Source organism: Pseudophryne corroboree (assembly GCF_028390025.1).
Source record: "Pseudophryne corroboree isolate aPseCor3 chromosome 3 unlocalized genomic scaffold, aPseCor3.hap2 SUPER_3_unloc_1, whole genome shotgun sequence".
In the NCBI taxonomy this organism is placed as follows: Eukaryota; Metazoa; Chordata; class Amphibia; order Anura; family Myobatrachidae; genus Pseudophryne; species Pseudophryne corroboree.
The window spans coordinates 3,384,445-3,410,354 of record NW_026967493.1 but is presented as its reverse complement, the minus strand read 5'-3'; the positions used below and the strand labels follow the sequence as shown (position 1 = coordinate 3,410,354).

Sequence of the window (25,910 nt, the reverse complement as noted above, 5' to 3'; positions counted from 1 at the left end):
TACCTCAGTCGGTCGACACAGACACGGACACCGACTCCAGTGTCGACGGTGAAGAAACAAACGTATTTTCCAGTAGGGCCACACGTTACATGATTACGGCAATGAAGGAGGCTTTGCATATTTCTGATACTACAAGTACCACAAAAAAGGGTATTATGTGGGGTGTGAAAAAACTACCCGTAGTTTTTCCTGAATCAGATGAATTAAATGAAGTGTGTGATGATGCGTGGGTTTCCCCCGATAAAAAATTGCTAATATCTAAGAAATTATTGGCATTATACCCTTTCCCGCCAGAAGTTAGGGCGCGTTGGGAAACATCCCCCAGGGTGGATAAGGCGCTCACACGCTTATCAAAACAAGTGGCGTTACCGTCTCCAGATACGGCCGCCCTCAAGGAGCCAGCTGATAGGAAGCTGGAAAATATCCTAAAGAGTATATACACACATACTGGTGTTATACTGCGACCAGCAATCACCTCAGCCTGGATGTGCAGCGCTGGGGTGGCTTGGTCGGATTCCCTGACTGAAAATATTGATACCCTTGACAGGGACAGTATTTTATTGACTATAGAGCATTTAAAGGATGCATTTCTATATATGCGAGATGCACAGAGGGATATTTGCACTCTGGCATCAAGAGTAAGTGCGATGTCCATTTCTGCTAGAAGATGTTTATGGACACGACAGTGGTCAGGTGATGCGGATTCCAAACGGCACATGGAAGTATTGCCGTATAAAGGGGAGGAGTTATTTGGGGTCGGTCTATCGGACCTGGTGACCACGGCAACAGCTGGAAAATCCACCTTTTTACCCCAAGTCACCTCTCAGCAGAAAAAGACACAGTCTTTTCAGCCTCAGTCCTTTCGTCCCCATAAGGGCAAGCGGGCAAAAGGCCAGTCATATCTGCCCCGGGGTAGAGGAAAGGGAAAAAGACTGCAGCAGGCAGCCCCTTCCCAGGAACAGAAGCCTTCCACAGCTTCTGCCAAGTCCTCAGCATGACGCTGGGGCCTTACAAGCGGACTCAGGTGCGGTGGGGGGTCGTCTCAAGAGTTTCAGCGCGCAGTGGGCTCACTCGCAAGTGGACCCCTGGATCCTACAGGTAGTTTCCCAGGGGTACAGATTGGAATTCGAGACGTCTCCCCCTCGCAGGTTCCTGAAGTCTGCTTTACCAACGTCTCCCTCCGACAGGGAGGCAGTATTGGAAGCAATTCACAAGCTGTATTCCCAGCAGGTGATAATCAAAGTACCCCTCCTTCAACAAGGGAAGGGGTATTATTCCACACTATTTGTGGTACCGAAGCCAGACGGCTCGGTGAGACCTATTCTAAATCTGAAATCTTTGAACACTTACATACAAAGGTTCAAATTCAAGATGGAGTCACTCAGAGCAGTGATAGCGAACCTGGAAGAGGGGGACTATATGGTGTCCCTGGACATCAAGGATGCTTACCTCCATGTCCCAATTTGCCCTTCTCACCAAGGGTACCTCAGGTTCGTGGTACAGAACTGTCACTATCAGTTTCAGACGCTGCCGTTTGGATTGTCCACGGCACCCCGGGTCTTTACCAAGGTAATGGCCGAAATGATGATTCTTCTTCGAAGAAAAGGCGTCTTAATTATCCCTTACTTGGACGATCTCCTGATAAGGGCAAAGTCCAAGGAACAGTTGGAGGTCGGAGTAGCACTATCTCGGGTACTGCTACAACAGCACGGGTGGATTCTAAATATTCCAAAATCGCAGCTGATCCCGACGACACGTCTGCTGTTCCTAGGGATGATTCTGGACACAGTCCAGAAAAAGGTGTTTCTCCCGGAGGAGAAAGCCAGGGAGTTATCCGAGCTAGTCAGGAACCTCCTAAAACCAGGAAAAGTGTCAGTGCATCATTGCACAAGGGTCCTGGGAAAAATGGTGGCTTCCTACGAAGCGATTCCATTCGGCAGATTTCACGCAAGAACTTTTCAGTGGGATCTGCTGGACAAATGGTCCGGATCGCATCTTCAGATGCATCAGCGGATAACCCTGTCTCCAAGGACAAGGGTGTCTCTTCTGTGGTGGCTGCAGAGTGCTCATCTATTAGAGGGCCGCAGATTCGGCATTCAGGACTGGGTCCTGGTGACCACGGATGCCAGCCTGAGGGGCTGGGGAGCAGTCACACAGGGAAGAAATTTCCAGGGAGTGTGGTCAAGTCTGGAGACTTCACTTCACATAAATATACTGGAGCTAAGGGCAATTTACAATGCTCTAAGCCTAGCAAGACCTCAACCGGTGCTGATCCAGTCGGACAACATCACGGCAGTCGCCCACGTAAACAGACAGGGCGGCACAAGAAGCAGGAGGGCAATGGCAGAAGCTGCAAGGATTCTTCGCTGAGCGGAAAATCATGTGATAGCACTGTCAGCAGTGTTCATTCCGGGAGTGGACAACTGGGAAGCAGACTTCCTCAGCAGGCACGACCTCCACCCGGGAGAGTGGGGACTTCACACGGAAGTCTTCCACATGATTGTGAACCATTGGGAAAAACCAAAGGTGGACATGATGGCGTCCCGCCTCAACAAAAAAACTGGACAGGTATTGCGCCAGGTCAAGGGACCCTCAGGCAATAGCTGTGGACGCTCTGGTAACACCGTGGGTGTACCAGTCAGTGTATGTGTTCCCTCCTCTGCCTCTCATACCCAAGGTACTGAGAATTATAAGACGGAGAGGAGTAAGAACTATACTCGTGGCTCCGGATTGGCCAAGGAGGACTTGGTACCCGGAACTTCAAGAGATGCTCACAGAGGACCCATGGCCTCTGCCGCTAAGAAGGGACTTGCTTCAGCAAGAACCCTGTCTGTTCCAAGACTTACCGCGGCTGCGTTTGACGGCATGGCGGTTGAACGCCGGATCCTAAAGGAAAAAGGCATTCCGGAAGAGGTCATCCCTACCCTGGTCAAAGCCAGGAAGGAGGTGACCGCACAACATTATCACCGCATTTGGCGAAAATATGTTGCGTGGTGTGAGGCCAGGGGGGCCCCCACGGAGGAATTTCAACTCGGTCGATTCCTGCATTTCCTGCAAACAGGAGTGTCTATGGGCCTCAAATTGGGGTCCATTAAGGTTCAAATTTCGGCCCTGTCGATTTTCTTTCAGAAAGAATTGGCTTCAGTTCCTGAAGTCCAGACGTTTGTCAAGGGAGTACTGCATATACAACCCCCTTTTGTGCCTCCAGTGGCACCGTGGGATCTCAACGTAGTTCTGGGATTCCTCAAATCACATTGGTTCGAACCGCTCAAATCTGTGGATTTAAAATATCTCACATGGAAAGTGACCATGCTGTTGGCCCTGGCTTCGGCCAGGCGAGTGTCAGAATTGGCGGCTTTGTCTCACAAAAGCCCATATCTGATTTTCCATTCGGACAGGGCAGAACTGCGGACTCGTCCCCAGTTTCTTCCTAAGGTGGTGTCAGCGTTTCACCTGAACCAACCTATTGTGGTGCCTGCGGCTACTAGGGACTTGGAGGACTCCAAGTTGCTAGACGTTGTCAGGGCCCTGAAAATATATGTTTCCAGGACGACTGGAGTCAGGAAAACTGACTCGCTGTTTATCCTGTATGCACCCAACAAGCTGGGTGCTCCTGCTTCTAAGCAGACGATTGCTCGTTGGATTTGTAGTACAATTCAGCTTGCACATTCTGTGGCAGGCCTGCCACAGCCAAAATCTGTAAATGCCCATTCCACAAGGAAGGTGGGCTCATCTTGGGCGGCTGCCCGAGGGGTCTCGGCTTTACAACTTTGCCGAGCTGCTACTTGGTCAGGGGCAAACACGTTTTTCAAAATTCTACAAATTTGATACCCTGGCTGAGGAGGACCTGGAGTTCTCTCATTCGGTGCTGCAGAGTCATCCGCACTCTCCCGCCCGTTTGGGAGCTTTGGTATAATCCCCATGGTCCTTACGGAGTCCCCAGCATCCACTAGGACGTCAGAGAAAATAAGAATTTACTTACCGATAATTATTGTTGTGAGCCATCTTTTCAGAGGCTCCTCTGTTATCATGCTGTTAACTGGGTTCAGATCACAGGTTGTACAGTGTGATTGGTGTGGCTGGTATGAGTCTTACCCGGGATTCAAAATCCTTCCTTATTGTGTACGCTCGTCCGGGCACAGTATCCTAACTGAGGCTTGGAGGAGGGTCATAGGGGGAGGAGCCAGTGCACACCACCTAGTCCTAAAGCTTTTACTTTTGTGCCCTGTCTCCTGCGGAGCCGCTAATCCCCATGGTCCTGACGGAGTCCCCAGCATCCACTACGGACTACGAGAAATAGAATTATCGGTAAGTAAATTCTTATTATCTTCAAATATGTAAAGGGACATCACAAAGAGTTATCAGAGGAATTATTTATTAAAAGAACACAGTTTAGGACAAGTGGGCACTCGCTGCGACTGGAGGAGAGAAAATTCTGAACGCAACGGAGGAAAGGGTTCTTCACTGTTAGGGCAATCAGGATGTGGAATTCCCTGCCAGGCAAGGTGGTATTGGAGGACTCGGTAATTGGATTTAAAAAAGGAATGGATACATTTCTGAATAAAAAAGCTATCCAAGGTTATAATACTTAAAATATCAACGTGGTTAATCCGGGGGTAACATGAGTTATAGTAGCTAATTAGTCATAAAACATTATTTAGCGGGTATGTAGATTCATCACAACTTAAAACAGGTTGAACACGATGGACAATTTGCATCTATTCAACCTCAATTACTATGTTACTATGTTACATTCTGAATTTAATGACCCTGAATTACAGTTCTGCCGCATCTGTGTTTTCTCAATGGCTGACATGCAAGAGGTACCTTAGTTAATTAACAATCCGGGATGCATTACTGCTTCCATCTGTATTCTCATACAGACTCTCAACAGTGATTCTGGGGGTACCAGAGAATAAAGACAAGGCTCAGCTGTGTACCTCATTACCCCTGTCTAACACTGACAGCAACACCGCCTTTACTGCCTTCAAACTAGAAACCACTACCACTATTCCAGTCTTCTTATTCTCTGCAGTCCTTGTCTATCCTCATTCACCTCACTAGGTGAACTCTCAGTGATCCCAGAGGACTGAATACATTTGCGCATATTTGCTACCATACCACACTGTAAACACCCAATACCGTCTGATCTTGGAAGCTAAGCAGTGGTGGGCTTGGTTAGTACCTGGATGGGAGACCTCCTGGGAATAACAAGTGTTGTAGAAGTCTGGGGAATCGAGATACTCTGTGCCTAACACTGACAGCAGATTCACCACTTCTCTTTCTTCCTACTGGGACCTAGTACTCATTCAACAGTATGTGGGTCCCTCCTGTAATAGCTTGACTACCCCAGCATCCATATCATTTCACTTTTTCCTGAGCCTAGGATACCCCATGTTCTTCTTGCTCTGGGAATGATATGGTCAACTTTAAAACCTAGAGACTTTAAAGAATGATTCTGTAAGATAACTTGCATTAATCAAACAGCTATCAACCCAGTGGGGGTTTACTACACAAATTAACCGTTTATTTTGGTCAGTCGAAGTGATTGGTAAATTAATACTTTAGACCTATTAAGATCATACAATTTGGTTCTTGCATAAGATCACTGACTATCGGACCACTGACCATTGCTTTTAAATACGTGTAGTGTTTGTATTTTGTATTTCTTTGTTCTTTTTTGTAATTTTGCAGTATTTCCTGCATTATCATAATTTTTTGCATTGACTCTATACTTTGATACACAAAATAATTTATTAATAGTTATTATGCAACATCTATTTGATATTTCTAAAGGGCCCTACACACTCGCCTATCCGCCATCGAGCTGCCCGATGGCAGATACAGCCGACGGGCGACCCGGCGGCAGGGGGGAGGTGACTGGGGGAGTGAAGTTTCTTTGCTATCCCCGTCACCTGGCTCCATAGCAGTGCATGCTAATATGGACAATCTCGTCCATGTTGGCCTGCATGCATAAGCGAGTGGGCACCAACGATTAACAAGCGCGGGGCCGTGCATCGTTAATCGTTGGTGCCTACACACTGCATGATATGAACGAGTTCTTGTTCAATAATGAACGAGAACGTTCATATTGTGCAGTGAGATTTGCCAGTGTGTAGGGCCCTTAAGAGTGCACCGAAAAAGGAGTCGTCGTCTTCTCGATATTCTATTTGATTTATATGATGGCGTCCCGTTACAACCACTAGGTACCAAGGAATCCCCGCTGCCTTATTAGTACATGTGCTGACGGCTCCATGGACGTTCCCACTCCTCTACATCTTCCCTCCACTCTACATAATACCTTGAGTCCTCAGCAGGTTCAAAAGCGAAGGCGGCACGATTATACTGGTGGCCCCGGATTGGCCTCGTCGTGTATGGTATGCAGATCTTCAGAGTCTCTCTATCAACAATCCACTGCGTCTTCCTAGGCGGATGGATCTCCTATCGCAGGGCCCCTGCCTTCATCCGGATTGGGACCATTTAGCTTTGATGGGATGGCTCTGGAGACATCCATCCTAGGGAAAAGAGGTTCTTACGATAGAGTCATTCAGACCATGCTCAAGAGACAGAAGACCTTCCTCAGCCAGGATTCATCATCAGATTTGGAAGTCTTACTTTGCCAGAAGGTTCAGTCCATGTGCCTTCCAGCTTTCCCGCCTATTATCTTTTATCCAGACAGGTCTGGATCTGTGTCTGACTTTCCTTGCTGAAGGGACAGGTCTCTACCCTTTTCGCTTTTGTTTTAGCGTCAGCTGACTCAATTACCAGACGTCCAAACTTTCTTACAGGGTGTGCTACATGTCCAGCCACCATATGGGCCTACTGTTGTTCCATAGGACCTGTTCCTGGTTATAAGGGATCTCCAATCAGCCCCTTTTTTGAACCTGTGAATACAGTGTATTTCCAATGTCTCACGTGCAAGACATTTTTCCTTTTGGACATCTCCTCAGCCCGAAGGGTGTCTGATCTCAGTTCCTTATACTGGTGCTCGCCCTCTCTGGTCTTTCACTCAGACAGGGCAGTCCTTCGCACTAGTTTGGGCCACCTACCAAGGCTAGTTTTCAGGTTTCATGTTAACCAGGAGATAGTGGTTCCAGCTTTTGTGGATGGTTCTTCGGAGGAGCCCTCTCTGGATGTTATGCAGGCTCTGCGCATTTGTGTGAACAGCACTAGAGATATTCATAAGTTGGATTCCCTCTTCGTCCTTTATGATTCCTACAAATGGGTCTGCCTGGCTTCAAAACAGACCTTGGCCATGTGGCTCCGTTAAGACTATTCCCTGGGCCTAGTTTGCAGCGAGACTTCTGGTCCCTGCCGGGGTCACAGCTCACTCGACTCATTCCATTGGAGCTTCTTGGGCAGCTACCTGTGGGACCTCCGCTATGCAACTTTTCATGGTGGCCTCACTGTCCTCTGCCCAGAGGTTTATTAGGTTTTTATGCGTTTGACACTTTTGCATTGGCTTTTTGGCATAGTGTCCTTAGCACATTCCAGGAGTGTCCCCGCCCCTTCAGGAGACAGCTTTAGGATGTCCTTACGCAATGCTCCTGTGCCCTCTAGTGGATGATAAAAAAAATTAGATTTATGGTTAACCTGGTTAAATCCTTTTCTTTGTGTCCATACGGGCCACAGGACACCCTCCCTGATCCATCTGACTTGCGGTCTCTTCTTCCTGTACTAGTGAGTATGTGGCCAGTCCTCCTGTCAGTCTTGTGTGTTTGTGTGTTGGTCTTCCTTCCCATCTTCTGCCTTGGGCTTGCTAATAAAACTAGCGTGGCGGGGTATAGGGGATGGAGAGACTAAAGCATGCTGGGCACAAAAAACGTAACCCTTTGTTGCCTGCTCACTCCCTCATCAACCTATACCCAGCATAATGCTCCTGTGCCCCCCAGGGATTCAAAGAAAAGGATTTTACCAGGTAAGACCATAAATTCCATATTTTTTTTTTTTAAATAACCATTTATGTATAGAAAACCTAGTGCACAGTACTAGTTACCAGCAGGTGTCTGGTTTGCGCCCTTTTAGATACACACTCATATTTAATCACAGAACTTTGCGGCTTGTATGCCTACACGGGTTAAGCTATAACTCAGTCCAATCTGCTCAACTCAGACATGTGATTATTCCAATCTCTGCCTGTGACCTTGGGAGGGGCGAGCAGGAATCCGCTAAGGTGGCTCTACTGTATTTGCCGGTTAGAGCAACAACTACAGAGTCTCCTATGGGGCCACGCAAACAATAGTATGAACTTTTTCTCAATGCAGAAAGAAAATCTAATTTCCAAAGATCTATTTTATTTCCAACAGATGGATGCAGAAGCAGGAATACCTCGGAGAGTCATCTTTTATCTTCATGTTATAAAATAGAAGATAACATCGTCCAAAATTCTGCAGGAGAAACCCCTATTACACTAAATGCACAGCCGGTGTTGGACAGAGGAGATACGTCATCTGATCCCTCTAATCATAAAGATTGTTCTGCTGATACGTTAGATGATGTTACACAGAGCACAAGCCCTACAGGTGCTAAAAGGTTTCCCTGTTCTGAATGTGGGAAATGTTTCTTCTATCTTTCAAGCTTTGTTAAACATCAGAGAACTCACACAGGTAGGAATCCATTTCCATGTTCTGAGTGTGGGAAATGTTTCAAACATAAATCACATCTCGCTTTACATCTTAGAGTTCACACAGGTGAGAAACCGTTCTCTTGTTCTGAGTGTGGGAAATGTTTTGCACGGAAGTCCGCTCTTGTTACACATCAGGGAAATCACACAGGTGAGAGGCCATTTCCATGCTCTGAGTGTGGGAAATGTTTTAGACGTAAATCACGTCTTGTTCTACACCGGAGAACTCACACAGGTGAGAAGCAATTTTCATGCTCTGAGTGCGAGAAATGTTTTATATATAAATCCGATCTTGTTACACATCAAAGATCTCATACAGGTGATAAACTATTTCCATGCTTTGATTGTGGGAAATGTTTTACTCAGAAAGCAGGTCTTGTAAGACATCAGAGAAGTCACACAGGTGAAAAGCCATTTCCATGTTCTGTGTGTGGGAAATGCTTTACACATAAATCAGGTCTTGCTGTACATCAGAGAAGTCACACAGGTGAGAAGCCGTTTCCATGCTCTGAGTGTGAGAAATGTTTTACAGATAAATCAGCTTTTGTCAGACACCAAAGAACTCACACAGGTGAGAAGCCGTTTCCGTGCTCTGAGTGTGAGAGATGTTTTACAGATACATCTTCTTTAATCAGACATCAGAGAACTCATACAGGTGAGAAGCCATATTCATGCTCTGAGTGTGGGAAATGTTTTACACAAAAAACAACCCTTGTTGTACATCAGAGAATTCACACAGGAAAAAAAAACATTACTGTGAGGTGATAGACAACCTAGGGTTGCAGTCATAATCTGATTATTATGATGATGGTGATATTATTAGTGTAAATGATAAATTAGTGTAAACCTATATTTACTGTTTGTGTTGACATCACCGATTTCTAGAGGGCCTTTTAAAGCTTCCCTCACACAGTATAGTAACGTTATAATTTAATTACCATGTACAGGCATAGGTATAATGTGTTTCATCAATAGAAGACTTGAACATACAGCAATTTCATACTATTAGACATTGGGTATCACTGTGCATAGTATTAAGATCACGTTGTTTTATAAGGTCCTAAATAACATATAATAAGTGAAAAAGTATATCTATCTGTTTGTCCTTTATGCAAGGCCAGTGTTTATGGACCCTAAATAATGCACACTGCACACATTGCCCAAGAATGGTTTGGGTTTGAGGAACATGATGAGTGTTGTCCTGGTCTCCAAATTCACCAGATCTCAATCCTCTTAAGCATCTGTAGTATGGGTTAGATTAATGCCTATGCTCCATGATAGCTCCAGCTCACAATTTACAGGAGATGCTGGTAACATCCTGGTTCTGGATACCACAGTGCACCTTTAGAGGTCTTGTAGAGTCCATGCCTCGGCCGGTCAGAGGAGTGTAGGTGGCACATGGGGGAGCAACAGTGAATTAGAGGACCAATCAGATTCTACTTAACATTTATCTAGCTGTTACTAGAAGATAATAAATAGAATCTGAATCCCACCTTAGTACGTTTAACCCTTTGAGATGCTTTCTCACCCCTGTGCTGTGTTTATTTAGACAACATGAGTATCTGTGATGGCTTTATGCAGCACCCACATAAATTATATATTTGGGGGGGTTTTTTGTAGAAGGCTTTTCATTCCCAGGAAATGCCATTCCACTTTGAGCATTCCTATTGATATGGCAAAATAAAATCTTCCCAAAATGGCTGAAGAAATGTTTTTGTTTTTGAAAAATTGAGGGAGTAAATTCAAGGTTTTTAAAAAATTTTTTTTTATTGTTTTTATAAACTTTACCGAGAAATTTGTAGCTTTTGGTTCTGCATTGATCACCTTTCCAAAACTAAAATAGCCCATTGTTTTTTGTATTAAAATCTTCCGTTGACCCCAGTTGCAGGGTAATCCCAAGTGTCTGGCTGACGGGGTGTGTTACGGCACTGATGTCTGTAGTGCAGTGAGCTAAGCCCCACCCCCTCCGTGACATCCTGATTCTCTCCCAGCCCGCACCCGCAGTAACAACTGAGGATAGTTCTTGTAAGAACTACAGCATAACAAACAGTGGAGACAGCTATTCTGTGGCTTATACAACATCCATGAGATGCAACCTATCAATTCATTGAAAACCAGCGCCATTATTGCAAGAACTTCATGATGTGATCGATTATTCTAAAGAATGCCCCCAAAATGGCTGCCTGTGTCACTGACAATTGTAGTTTGTATGTGACACCTTTTATAAATGTGATTATTTTTATATTTCTGTTATATCTATTGGGGGGGTATCTAATCAGGTGTGCACATTCTTTTGGCCAATAAAAATGGGCACCATTTTTGACCGAAGGTCCAATTATGACCTGGCTGAAAAATGTCCATGGGGAGGGGGGGGGGGGGGGGGTTGTTGAGTATCCTTGCACTCACAACAGTTTCTATTCCCACTCTATGGGTGGGAATAGACTGCCGGCAAATTGAACGGATCCCCCGAAGAATAATCCCCGCTAGATGCTGGCTATCGGGGCTAATTGTGTAGCACCCTGGTAATCCATTTACTGTGGTAATTTACTGAGGTTAATTGGATTTCCCCCCCCCATGTACGAAGTGTCTATATTTATGTCTATTTAATGTTGGTTGCTGGCCTATGTTTTTTAATAACACAGTGGCTATAGGAATATGTATTACAGTCAGTGTGATGTTAGATCTATATTTTGTTACTGTTTATTTAGGGAGTAGGTAGATGACACAACAGTACACTGGGGGTAATTCTGAGTTGATCGCAGCACTAAGTTTGTTAGCAATTTGGCAAAACCATGGTGGTCATTCCGAGTCGTTCGCTCGGTAATTTTCATCGCATCGCAGCGATTTTCCGCTTAGTGCGCATGCGCAATGTCCGCACTGCGACTGCGCCAAGTAATTTTGCTATGAAGGTAGTATTTTTACTCACGGCTTTTTCATCGCTCAGGCGATCGTAGTGTGATTGATAGGAAATGGGTGTAACTGGGCGGAAACAGGCCGTTTTATGGGCGTGTGGGAAAAAACGCTACCGTTTACGGAAAAAACGCAGGAGTGGCTGGAGAAACGGGGGAGTGTCTGGGCGAACGCTGGGTGTGTTTGTGACGTCAAACCAGGAACGACAAGCACTGAACTGATCGCAGATGCCGAGTAAGTCTGAAGCTACTCTGAAACTGCTAAGAAGTTTGTAATCGCAATATTGCAAATACATCGTTCGCAATTTTAGGATGCTAAGATACACTCCCAGTAGGCGGCGGCTTAGCGTGAGCAACTCTGCTAAAATCGCCTTGCGAGCGAACAACTCGGAATGACCTCCCATGTGCACTGCAGGGGGTACAGATATAACGTGCAGAGTGTGTTAGATTTGGATGGGGTGTGTTCAAACTGAAATCTAAATTGCATTGTAAAAATGAAGCAGCCAGTATTTTACCTGCACAGAAACAATATAACCCACCCAAATCTAACTCTGTCTGCATATGTTATATCTGCCCCCCCTGCAGTGCACATAGTTTTGCCCAATTACTAACAAACTTGGTGCTGCGATCAACTCTGAATTACCCCCATTGTGTATATGGATATGGCATGCTATGTTATGGTCTGTACACAAATAATGCAATAACACCTATTGCTACCAACCAAGCTGTGCTCTTGTTTCTGTTAAAATTATTTAAACATGAGTTAAAAAAAAAAATGGAAAAGGAAATGAAGCAGCAATAATAAGAATTTACTTACCGATAATTCTATTTCTCGTAGTCCGTAGTGGATGCTGGGAACTCCGTAAGGACCATGGGGAATAGCGGCTCTGCAGGAGACTGGGCACAAAAGTAAAGCTTTAGGACTACCTGGTGTGCACTGGCTCCTCCCCCTATGACCCTCCTCCAAGCCTCAGTTAGGATACTGTGCCCGGACGAGCGTACACAATAAGGAAGGATTTATGAATCCCGGGTAAGACTCATACCAGCCACACCAATCACACCGTACAACTTGTGATCTGAACCCAGTTAACAGCATGATAACAGAGGAGCCTCTGGATAGATGGCTCATAACAACAATAACCCGATTTAGTTAACAAGAACTATGTACAAGTATTGCAGACAATCCGCACTTGGGATGGGCGCCCAGCATCCACTACGGACTACGAGAAATAGAATTATCGGTAAGTAAATTCTTATTTTCTCTGACGTCCTAGTGGATGCTGGGAACTCCGTAAGGACCATGGGGATTATACCAAAGCTCCCAAACGGGCGGGAGAGTGCGGATGACTCTGCAGCACCGAATGAGAGAACTCCAGGTCCTCCTCAGCCAGGGTATCAAATTTGTAGAATTTTGCAAACGTGTTTGCCCCTGACCAAGTAGCTGCTTGGCAAAGTTGCAAAGCCGAGACCCCTCGGGCAGCCGCCCAAGATGAGCCCACCTTCCTTGTGGAGTGGGCATTTACAGATTTTGGCTGTGGCAGGCCTGCCACTGAATGTGCAAGCTGAATTGTACTACAAATCCAACGAGCAATAGTCTGCTTAGAAGCAGGAGCACCCAGCTTGTTGGGTGCATACAGGATAAACAGCGAGTCAGATTTTCTGACTCCAGCCGTCCTGGAAACATATATTTTCAGGGCCCTGACAACGTCCAGCAACTTGGAGTCCTCCAAGTCCCTAGTAGCCGCAGGTACCACAATAGACTGGTTCAGGTGAAACGCTGAAACCACTTTAGGGAGAAATTGAGGACGAGTCCTCAATTCTGCCCTGTCCGTATGAAAAATCAGGTAAGGGCTTTTATAAGATAAAGCCGCCAATTCTGACACGCGCCTGGCCGAAGCCAGGGCCAACAGCATGACCACTTTCCATGTGAGATATTTCAAATCCACAGATTTAAGCGGTTCAAACCAATGTGATTTTAGGAACCCCAAAACTACATTGAGATCCCAAGGTGCCACTGGAGGCACAAAAGGAGGCTGTATATGCAGCACCCCCTTGACAAATGTCTGAACTTCAGGAACTGAAGCCAGTTCTTTCTGGAAGAAAATCGACAGGGCCGAAATCTGAACCTTAATGGATCCTAATTTTAGGCCCATAGACACTCCTGTTTGCAGGAAATGCAGGAATCGACTCAGTTGAAATTCCTCCGTTGGGGCCTTCCTGGCCTCGCACCACGCAACATATTTTCGCCAAATGCGGTGATAATGCTTTGCGGTCACATCCTTCCTGGCTTTGATCAGGGTAGGAATGACTTCTTACGGAATGCCTTTTTCCTTCAGGATCCGGCGTTCAACCGCCATGCCGTCAAACGCAGCTGCGGTAAGTCTTGAAACAGACAGGGTTCTTGCTGGAGCAGGTCCCTTCTTAGAGGTAGAGGCCACGGGTCCTCTGAGAGCATCTCTTGAAGTTCCGGGTACCAAGTCCTTCTTGGCCAATCCGGAGCCACGAGTATAGTTCTTACTCCTCTCCGTCTTATAATTCTCAGTACCTTGGGTATGAGAGGCAGAGGATCGGAACACATGCACTGACTGGTACACCCACGGTGTTACCAGAGCGTCCACAGCTATTGCCTGAGGGTCCCTAGACCTGGCGCAATACCTGTCCAGTTTTTTGTTGAGGCGGGACGCCATCATGTCCACCTTTTGGTTTTTTCCAACGGTTTACAATCATGTGGAAGACTTCTGGGTGAAGTCCCCACTCTCCCGGGTGGAGGTCGTGCCTGCTGAGGAAGTCTGCTTCCCAGTTGTCCACTCCCGGAATGAACACTGCTAACAGTGCTATCACATGATTTTCCTCCCAGCGAAGAATCCTTGCAGCTTCTGCCATTGCCCTCCTGCTTCTTGTGCCGCCCTGTCTGTTCACGTGGGCGACTGCCGTGATGTTGTCTGACTGGATCAGCACCGGCTGACCTTGAAGCAGAGGTCTTTCTTGGCTTAGGGCATTGTAAATGGCCCTTAGCTGCAGGATATTTATGTGAAGTGATGTCTCCAGGCTTGACCACAAGCCCTGGAAATTTCTTCCCTGTGTGACTGCTCCCCAGCCTCGCAGGCTGGCATCCGTGGTCACCAGGACCCAGTCCTGAATGCCGAATCTGCGGCCCTCTAGAAGATGAGCACTCTGTAACCACCACAGGAGAGACACCCTTGTCTATGGTGACAGGGTTATCCGCTGATGCATCTGAAGATGCGATCCGAACCATTTGTCCAGCAGGTCCCACTGGAAAGTTCTTGCGTGGAATCTGCCAAATGGGATTGCTTCGTAGGAAGCCACCATTTTTCCCAGGACCCTTGTGCATTGATGCACTGACACTTGGCCTGGTTTTAGGAGGTTTCTGACTAGTTCGAATAACTCCCTGGCTTTCTCCTCTGGGAGAAACACCTTTTTCTGGACTGTGTCCAGGATCATCCCTAGGAATAGAAGAAGTGTCGTCGGGATCAGCTGCGATTTTGGAATATTGAGAATCCAACCGTGCTGCCGCAACACTACTTGAGATAGTGCTACCCCGACTACCAACTGTTCCCTGGATCTTGCCCTTATCAGGAGATTGTCCAAGTAAGGGATAACTAAAACTCCCTTCCTTCGAAGGAGTATCATCATTTCGGCCATTACTTTGGTAAAGACCCAGGGTGCCGTGGACAAACCAAACGGCAGCGTCTGAAACTGATAGTGACAGTTCTGTACCACAAACCTGAGGTACCCTTGGTGAGAAGGGTAAATTGGGACATGGAGGTAAGCATCCTTGATGTCCAAAGACACCATATAATCCCCTTCTTCCAGGTTCGCAATCACCGCTCTGAGTGACTCCATCTTGAATTTGAACCTTTTTATGTAAGTGTTCAAGGATTTCAGATTTAAAATAGGTCTCACCGAGCCGTCCGGCTTCGGTACCACAAACAGCGTGGAATAATACTCCTTTCCCTGTTGCAGGAGGGGTACCTTGATTATCACCTGCTTGGAATACAGCTTGTGAATGGCTTCCAATACTGCCTCCCTGTCGGAGGGAGACGTCAGTAAAGCAGACTTTAGGAAATGGCGAGGGGGAGACTTCTCGAATTCCAATTTGTACCCCTGAGATACCACCTGAAGGATCCAGGGGTCCACCTTTGAGTGAGCCCACTGCACGCTGAAATTCTTGAGACGGGCCCCCACCGTGCCTGAGTCCGCTAGTAAAGCCCCAGCGTCATGCTGAGGACTTGGCAGAAACGGGAGAGGGCGTCTGTTCCTGGGAACTGGCTGTTTGCTGCAGCCTTTTTCCTCTCCCTCTGCCACGGGGCAGAAATGAGGAGCCTTTTGCCCGCTTGCCCTTATGGGGCCGAAAGGACTGCGCCTGATAATACGGCGTCTTCTTATGTTGAGAGGCTACCTGGGGTAAAAATGTGGATTTCCCAGCAGTTGCCGTGGCCACCAGGTCTGATAGACCTACCCCAAATAACTCCTCCCTTTTATAAGGCAATACTTCCATATGCCTTTTGGAATCCGCATCACCTGACCACTGCCGCGTCCATAAGCCTCTTCTGGCAGAAATGGACAGCGCACTTACTCTTGATGCCAGTCGGCAAATATCCCTCTGAGCATCACGCATATATAAAAATGCATCTTTTAAATGCTCTATAGTCAGTAATATACTGTCCCTATCTAGGGTATCAATATTTTCAGTCAGGGAATCCGACCAAGCCACCCCAGCACTGCACATCCAGGCTGAGGCGATTGCTGGTCGCAGTATAACACCCGTGTGAGTGTATATACATTTTAGGATATTCTCCTGCTTTCTGTCAGCAGGTTCCTTAAGGGCGGCCGTATCAGGAGACGGTAGTGCCACCTGTTTAGACAAACGTGTGAGCGCTTTATCCACCCTAGGGGGTGTTTCCCAACGTGCCCTATCCTCTGGCGGGAAGGGGTATGATGCTAATAACCTTTTAGGAATTATCAGTTTTTTATCGGGGGAAACCCACGCTTCATCACACACTTCATTTAATTCCTCAGATGCAGGAAAAACTACAGGCAGTTTTTTCTCACCAAACATAATACCCTTTTTAGTGGTACTTGTATTATCAGAAATATGTAAAACATTTTTCATAGCCTCAATCATGTAACGTGTGGCCCTACTGGAAGTCACATTCGTCTCTTCATCGTCGACACTGGAGTCCGTATCCGTGTCGGCGTCTGTATCTGCCATCTGAGGTAATGGCCGTTTTAGAGCCCCTGATGGCTTTTGAGACGCCTGGACAGGCACAAGCTGAGTAGCCGGCTGTCTCATGTCATCAACCGTCTTTTGTAAAGAGCTGACACTGTCACGTAATTCCTTCCATAAGCTCAGCCACTCAGGTGTCGACTCCCTAGGGGGTGACATCTCCATTACAGGCAATTGCTCCGCCTCCACACCATTTTCCTCCTCATACATGTCGACACAATCGTACCGACACACAGCACACACACAGGGAATGCTCTGATAGAGGACAGGACCCCACTAGCCCTTTGGGGAGACAGAGGGAGAGTATGCCAGCACACACCAGAGCGCTATATATATATATATATATATACAGGGATAACCTTATGGAAGTGTTTTTCCCCTTATAGCTGCTGTTTTATTAATACTGCGCCTAATTAGTGCCCCCCTTTCTTTTTTAACCCTTTCTGTAGTGTAGTAACTGCAGGGGAGAGCCAGGGAGCTTCCCTCCAACGGAGCTGTGAGGGAAAATGGCGCCAGTGTGCTGAGGAGATAGGCTCCGCCCCTTTTTCGCAGACTTTTCTCCTGCTTTTTTATGGATTCTGGCAGGGGTTAAAATACATCCATATAGCCCTGGGGGTTATATGTGATGTATTTTCGTCCAGCCAAGGTGTTTTTATTGCTGCTCAGGGCGCCCCCCCAGCGCCCTGCACCCTCAGTGACCGCAGTGTGAGGTGTGCATGAGGAGCAATGGCGCACAACTGCAGTGCTGTGCGCTACCTTGGTGAAGACTGATGTCTTCTGCCGCCGATTTTCCGGACCTCTTCTTGCTTCTGGCTCTGTAAGGGGGCCGGCGGCGCGGCTCTGGGACCGGACTCCGAGGCTGGGCCTGTGTTCGGTCCCTCTGGAGCTAATGGTGACCAGTAGCCAAGAAGCCCAAGCTGGCTGCAAGCAGGCAGGTTCGCTTCTTCTCCCCTTAGTCCCTCGATGCAGTGAGCCTGTTGCCAGCAGGTCTCACTGAAAATAAAAAACCTAAAACTAAACTTTTTCTAAGAAACTCAGGAGAGCCTCCTAGAATGCACCCTTCTCGGCCGGGCACAAAAATCTAACTGAGGCTTGGAGGAGGGTCATAGGGGGAGGAGCCAGTGCACACCAGGTAGTCCTAAAGCTTTACTTTTGTGCCCAGTCTCCTGCGGAGCCGCTATTCCCCATGGTCCTTACGGAGTTCCCAGCATCCACTAGGACGTCAAGAGAAAAGGGGACAGCGACTACACAGTATGGAGGGGGGGGGGGAGAGTGTGTGTGAGGGGACAGCGACTACACAGTATGGAGGGGGGGAGAGTGTGTGTGAGGGGACAGCAACTACACAGTATAGAGGGGGGGGGGGGGGGGAGTGTGTGTGAGGGGACAGCGACTACACAGTATGGAGGGGGGGGGTGTGAGGGGACAGCGAGTATACAGTATGGAGGGGGGGGGGGAGTGTGTGTGAGGGGACAGCGACTACACAGTATGGAGGGGGGGGGGAGTGTGTGTGAGGGGACAGCGACTACACAGTATAGAGGGGGGGGGAGTGTGTGTGTGAGGGGATAGCGACTACACAGTATGGAGGGGGGGGAGTGTGTGTGAGGGGACAGCGACTACACAGTATGGAGGGGGGGGGAGTGTGTGTGAGGGGACAGCGACTACACAGTATGGAGGGGAGAGTGTGTGTGAGGGGACAGTGACTACACAGTATGGAGGGGGGACAGTGTGTGTGAGGGGATAGCGACTACACAGTATAGAGGGGGGAGAGTGTGTGTGAGGGGACAGCGACTATACATTATGGAGGGGGGGGGGGAGTGTGTGTGAGGGGACAGCGACTACACAGTATAGAGGGGGGAGAGTGTGTGAGGGGACAGCGACTACACAGTATAGAGGGGGGAGAGTGTGTGTGAGGGGACAGCGACTACACAGTATAGAGGGGGGAGAGTGTGTGTGAGGGGACAGCGACTACACAGTATGGAGGGGGGGGGAGTGTGTGTGAGGGGACAGTGACTACACAGTATGGAGGGGGGGGAGTGTGTGTGAGGGGACAGCGACTACACAGTATGGAGGGGGGGGGAGTGTGTGTGAGGGGACAGCGACTACACCGTAAGGGGGAGAGTGTGTGTGAGGGGACAGCGACTACACAGTATGGAGAGGGGAAGAGTGTGTGTGAGGGGACGGACTACATGTATGGGGGGGAGAGTGCGTGTGGATGGGGACATTGGCTACACGGTATGGGAGGGGAGAGTGCGTGTGGAAGCGGACAGCGGCTACACAGTATGGAGGGGGGGAGTGTGTGTAAGGGGTCAGGGACTACACAGTATGGAGGGGGGGGGGGAGTGTGTGTAAGGGGTCAGGGACTACACAGTTTGGATGGGGGGGGAGTGTGTGTAAGGGGCCAGGGACTACACAGTATTGAAGGGGGGGGGGAGTGTGTGTAAGGGGTCAGGGACTACACAGTATGGAGGGGGGGGGGGGGAGTGTGTGTAAGGGGCCAGGGACTACACAGTATGGAGGGGGGGGAGTGTTTGTGTAAGGGGCCAGGGACTACACAATATGGAGGGGGGGGGGGGAGTGTGTGTAAGGGGCCAGGGACTACACAGTATGGGGGGGGGGGAAGTGTGTGTGAGGGGCCAGGGACTACACAGTATGGAGGGGGGGGGGGGGGAGTGTGTGTAAGGGGCCAGGGACTACACAGTATGGGGGGGGAGTGTGTGTGAGGGGACAGCGACTACACAGTATGGAGGGGGGGGGGGGAGTGTGTGTAAGGGGCCAGGTACTACACAGTATAGAGGGGGGAAGGGAATGTGTGTAAGGGGTCAGGGACTACACAGTATGGAGGGGGGGGGGGAGTGTGTGTGAGGGGCCAGGGACTACACAGTATGGAGGGGGGGGGGGGGGGAGTGTGTGTAAGGGGCCAGGGACTACACAGTATTGGGGGGGGGAGTGTGTGTAAGGGGCCAGGGACTACACAGTATTGGGGGGGGGGAGTGTGTGTAAGGGGCCAGGGACTACACAGTATGGAGGGGGGGGGGGGGGGGAGTGTGTGTAAGGGGTCATGGACTACAAAGTATGGAAGGGTGAGGAAGAGTGTGTGTAAGGGGGACAGCAACGGAACAATATGGGGAGAGAGTATGTGTTTGGGGTGGTCCCATGTTAATTTCAAGTTGGCTGTATATCTGTTATACTATTTCCTATAGGGGTCTGCATACAGGTTCCTATATTCTGTTTCCTGGGACTCCACTGGGACACCCCCCATTGTCATGTATACTGCGTGCAGTGTGGCCACATCACCATCACTGCGGACTTGCACCAGCCCTGTCCTCTGTCAGACATAAGCCTGATCTCTGCTCACACCCATCTACATACCCACAGCACACTGATCCTATCTTCTAACGCCCATTTACACCCACTAAGCTCCAAGGGGAGATCCGTAAGACCATGAATTGTCCATGGTTGTACAAACTTGCCTTTTGGGGCCTCGGGTGCTAAAGGTTGTGAGATCCCTGTGTGGTGCGGAATTGGGGGCAACTCCTTATCAGTCCCTTAAGGTGTGTTCACATTTACTCTGTAATTGTGCTGAGGATCCCTTGTGGCACTATATATATATATAAAGGACAATAATCTACGCGATCCCCGGTTGATTGGTTTAATGCTCCTGATCAGCCAGACAGTGTGTGTAATGAGTCACAACCCCGTGTGACCTCCTGTGAGTTGGGGGTGGGGTTGGGGTAGTGGCTCCTCTATAGCCATCAGAAGGTCACATGCAACACACAAGATGCCAGCTCCTGGTCTTGACAATTACAGGAGCGTTACAAGCCATTTATTGGCCACTGCTCCTGCATCGGCACAGCCTACGCACCTTTACGACGCACGGCACATTTTCCTGGTATCGGGAGAACCGGACGATATTTGTACAGATGTGTACCCGCCTTTAATCTGCCAGGGACATGGCCTCATTAGTGTAATTACCCAGTCCCAAATCTGAGCTGTTTATTGTTCCAATCCTGACATGAGGAAATCATGGACTATACATCATTCAATGCTGTTTTTGAGAGCAACACCTTCTTTAAAAAAAATAGGATTTTAAATACCTACCGATAAATCCTTTTCTCGTAGTCCATAAGAGATACTGGGGACTTAGTACAATGGGGTAAAGACGGTGTCCGAAGGAGCCGGTACACTTTAAATTTCTTCAGCTAGGTGTGCTGGCTCCTCCCCTCTATGCCCCCCACCCCCACAGGCAGTTATAGGTAAAATAGTGCCCGAAGGAGAATGGACATACTTGAGAGAAGGAACATAACAACGAGTGGTGAGATTCACACACCAGCACACCAATAACATAAACTGACCAGCGACGGCTGGTAACAAACAGCACCAGCTGAACAGGTAACTATATAAGAGAAAACCTGCAGAAAAGTCAATGCACTGAGGCGGGCGCCCAGTATTCCTTATGGACTGCGAGAAAAGGATTTACCGGTAGGTATTTAAAATTCTATTTTCTCTAGCATCCATAAGGGATACTGGGGACTTAGTACGATGGGGACATCCCAAAGCTTCCAGAACGGGCGGGAATGTGCGGAGACGTCTGCAGCACCGCCTGCCCAAACTGGGTATCCTCTTTGGCCAGGGTATCAAACGTGTAGAACATCACAAAGGTGTTCTTCCCCGACCAGATAGTATCTTGGCATAGTTGTAAGGCCGAGGCTCCACGGGCAGCCGCCCAGGAAGACCCCACTGATCTTGTAGAGCGGTCCTTTAGAGATTGTGGAATAGGTAAGGCTGAAAAAACACAGGTTGTTGATCTTGCACAGAAATAGATTCAAAAATACAGGGAATGATATAGAAGCCAGAAATGGACGATCATATATTGGAAATCCCTATCTGTCCGTATGGCGGTGCGCCCAGGGTCATAAAAAGGAAGTACATATGTATCTACAAGGAGAAAAAGTATGACTCTAGTTTGGGCGCACTCTTATTATTGTTTACTTTTCAATTCTGATCAAATGAGAAATGATAATGACATTTTAGGCTTGTACTCTACACCTCATTAGAAAACTCGAAACTGGATATATACTGCACGTATGACCATGTATGAAAATTGTATCAGGAAGGAACACCATTAAGTGTTACACAATAATGTGTGGAATGTTCAGATCCTTAATTATACCTGGATAATTGCATAATGGAGGGTGGCTACATCACAAGCAACCTCCGTCTGCTAAGAATCTGTACAAACTTGGTTTGTATTAATACAACCCTGAATAGGGTAGGGTTAGTGAATGAGAGAGCCCACACACTATGTGCTGATATCTGGTAGTTAGCCACTGTCTTAGATTGGTAAACTTATTAAGGATTAGGAGAATAGTAGGAATCAGTAAAGTAGTGATACTGCTGTTGGCGTTATTGCCCTAGGTAGATCTTCCTACTTCACCGGGTATTCCCTAGTAGTCACCCGTCTAGGTACTGACCCAGCCCACCTCCGTTTAGCTTCCAAGATCGGACGAGATTGGGCGTGAACGGAGGGGTATGGTCGTAGAGAGAAATTGCCCTACATCGCCAATGAGAGTGCACCGAAGCGGAAGGATGGATTCCTTCTCGGGAGAGAATATAATAAGAATGTATAGATAATAAGATGTGAATCTGCTGTCCCCGTTAGACTGGCGGGACGTGTCCCGTAGGGGACTAGTCCGCCTGAATCGTGGATGAGAGTTCACGGAAGGAAGGAAAGTGAGAATGTAGAAAAAGAATTACAAAGTCATATAGGACACATATTTGGACGTTCTTAATTTCTTGCGGTCACCTGTTGGATTTCAATTAGATATGCGTCTTGGTGATGATAAGCAGTATCGTACAGATGATACAATTAAGAAGAGAAGCATAAGGTGCCGAGAGATAAACACACTAAATATTCACTTATGACAGTGGAAAAGTATGAATTTTTAAACAGTGGTGGGCACTCGGTATTTACCTAAAAAATGTGTGTATTTTTTGTTTGAAAAATAAATATACACACAGTATTGATTGAATATGCACTCCTATGAGAGGGTATTGCAGGTATTGAACACCACCTGCAATACCCTCTCATAGGTGTGTATATATAAACAAGTCTGTGTGTATATTAAAATAACTTATTTTCCTGCAAGACTAGCAGGTATTCCAAGCAGGAACACCACCTGCAATACCCTCTCATAGGAGTGCATATTCAATCAATACTGTGTGTATATTTATTTTTCAAACAAAAAATACCGAGTGCCCACCACTGTTTAAAAATTCATACTTTTCCACTGTCATAAGTGAATATTTAGTGTGTTTATCTCTCGGCACCTTATGCTTCTCTTCTTAATTGTATCATCTGTACGATACTGCTTATCATCACCAAGACGCATATCTAATTGAAATCCAACAGGTGACCGCAAGAAATTAAGAACGTCCAAATATGTGTCCTATATGACTTTGTAATTCTTTTTCTACATTCTCACTTTCCTTCCTTCCGTGAACTCTCATCCACGATTCAGGCGGACTAGTCCCCTACGGGACACGTCCCGCCAGTCTAACGGGGACAGCAGATTCACATCTTATTATCTATACATTCTTATTATATTCTCTCCCGAGAAGGAATCCATCCTTCCGCTTCGGTGCACTCTCATTGGCGATGTAGGGCAATTTCTCTCTACGACCATACCCCTCCGTTCACGCCCAATCTCGTCCGATCTTGGAAGCTAAACGGAGGTGGGCTGGGTCAGTACCTAGACGGGTGACTACTAGGGAATACCCGGTGAAGTAGGAAGATCTACCTAGGGCAATAACGCCAACAGCAGTATCACTACTTTACTGATTCCTACTATTCTCCTAATCCTTAATAAGTTTACCAATCTAAGACAGTGGCTAACTACCAGATATCAGCACATAGTGTGTGGGCTCTCTCATTCACTAACCCTACCCTATTCAGGGTTGTATTAATACAAACCAAGTTTGTACAGATTCTTAGCAGACGGAGGTTGCTTGTGATGTAGCCACCCTCCATTATGCAATTATCCAGGTATAATTAAGGATCTGAACATTCCACACATTATTGTGTAACACTTAATGGTGTTCCTTCCTGATACAATTTTCATACATGGTCATACGTGCAGTATATATCCAGTTTCGAGTTTTCTAATGAGGTGTAGAGTACAAGCCTAAAATGTCATTATCATTTCTCATTTGATCATAATTGAAAAGTAAACAATAATAAGAGTGCGCCCAAACTAGAGTCATACTTTTTCTCCTTGTAGATGAATAGGTAAGGCTGCCAACACATAGGCCTGTTGGATAGTCCGCTTAAGCTCTATATATATTTATACTGGCAAAGTCTCCATATAAGTGTAAAACATCACATAAATGATAGTTTTCACTACCGCTGCCAGTGTACACAGGTGGGCTATAGTGGATCCCATCAGGGAGGGTTCTGTATGCCGCCCGTGTTTGTGCCGCACCAAGAACCAGGGGACCCCCTTAGCGGGGCCCCCGGTTTGAACTCACCACTCCCCTCACCTTCAGGCAATGTTAGGGGTGTGTGGCGTGCTGCGATTGCAATCGCTAAGGCGCAGTGCCCTGCTGTACAACAACCTCTTAGGATGGTGGTCCTGCAGCGGGGAAGCGGCTCTGACACCTGAAGAGATCGGAAACCGCCCCCCTAACTCCCAGGGTGCGGGTATCCTTTTGCCCAAACACCATACCAAAAATATAAAAGTTTTAAAATAAACTGAAGACAACTGTCTGGAGCTTCAGAGTGTGCATCCTCTCCTGAGGGCACTTTTTCTACACAACCTGTGGGAGGGGGTAGAAGGGAAGGGAGGAGCCAGCACTTAGCAAAAATGGTGAAATCGACTTCTTATAAGACGCTGTCATGACACTAAGGAGGAAGAACCCACGGGTACCCTGAGATTTGCAGGGAGGCACATGTACTGTAGCATCTTAGATCCCCTGTTTTGGACGAGTAGACGAGTTATTGTACCATATGTCAGGGCTGTTCTAGAATAAAGACTGTACAGACACTGATTACTACATTTCTTAGAGCCTACATTGAGGTTCATGGAAACAGCCAAATCTAGCACTGTAAGTAATCATAAATCATATTAACATAGAGAAAACGTTTATATATATAAGTGGAATAACTGGCCCCATTGTAATACTGGAGACATTGGCATGCAACAGTCCACAGGGTCTACTTACTTTCTGTAGGCTAATGCTGTACATTTTTGTGAGGTTCTCTACTTGTGCCTAGAATGAAACAGAAAACTGAGGAACCAGTAAGATTTGTAAGTACTATCAACAATCGGTGGGGCATTAACACCATAGTACAAAAACTCTTGGTGGTTTTTCGGACAGATTCAAATCTGGCAGATATTTTACCATCAAGTGTAGAGACCAGGAGGGGGAGATCTCGAAACATTAAGGACAGGTCCTTAGACATTTATCATCAATTATGACTCCCAAGTTTAAAAAGAAGGGATCTGATTGTTGTAAAGCATGTACTCTGTAAATACATGGTTCCAACACTATGGTTTCATGATAAATCTGATCATAAGTGGAACATTATGAATCCTATCAACTGCACCTCAATGGATGTCATTTATCACCTAGAATATTCATGTAGCAAATTGAATACAGGTAAGACCTTTAAAAGTCAGGGTACTGGAACATGTCGGCACTATTAAGGATTTCAATCAAGATATGGCTAAATTCAAAACCATCACATCATAGGCATTTTTTTTAAAGTATCTTAATGGTGACCACCAAGGACTGAAGGGGTGTGGTATTCACATTCTACATTTGTTAGGTCTACATTCATTAGGTTGACCCCATATGGTCAACAGACACAAGGTGCTCATTAACAAAAGGTCGACACTGGAAAAGGTTCACAGGTTAAAAAGGTTGACATGAGAATGGTCAACACACACTTTTGCTTTTTTGGTGTAAATTGTGGATAGGTTTTTCATCTGGGATCACCATTTGTAGAAAGGTGTCCCCACGCGCGCTCTCTTGGTTCGGCATGCTTCAAGCATGGTGTCTCGCTTTGCTCGCCGTAAGGTTACTAAAGGTTAAGTTTTGTGACACGGACAAGTCCAAAAACTATGGGGGAAAA

At 47.1% G+C, this 25,910-nt stretch overlaps 1 protein-coding gene and 3 pseudogenes across 1 annotated transcript in view; 3 read left to right on the top strand and 1 right to left on the bottom strand.

The window, feature by feature from the left end:
- Window positions 1-10,942, top strand: part of LOC134983125 (zinc finger protein OZF-like) — a 50,219-nt gene extending 39,277 nt beyond the window's left edge. The window contains exon 7 of the mRNA XM_063948857.1: window positions 8,307-10,942. Coding sequence (XP_063804927.1) covers window positions 8,307-9,388 — 1,082 coding nt within the window. The 3' untranslated portion in view covers window positions 9,389-10,942. The remainder of the gene's footprint in view (window positions 1-8,306) is intronic.
- LOC134983169 (5S ribosomal RNA) lies at window positions 5,108-5,226 on the top strand (annotated as a pseudogene).
- Window positions 10,943-22,202: 11,260 nt separating the features above from the next.
- On the bottom strand, window positions 22,203-22,321 carry LOC134983182 (5S ribosomal RNA; annotated as a pseudogene).
- Window positions 22,322-23,451: 1,130 nt separating this feature from the next.
- Window positions 23,452-23,570, top strand: LOC134983180 (5S ribosomal RNA; annotated as a pseudogene).
- Window positions 23,571-25,910: the final 2,340 nt, after the last annotated feature.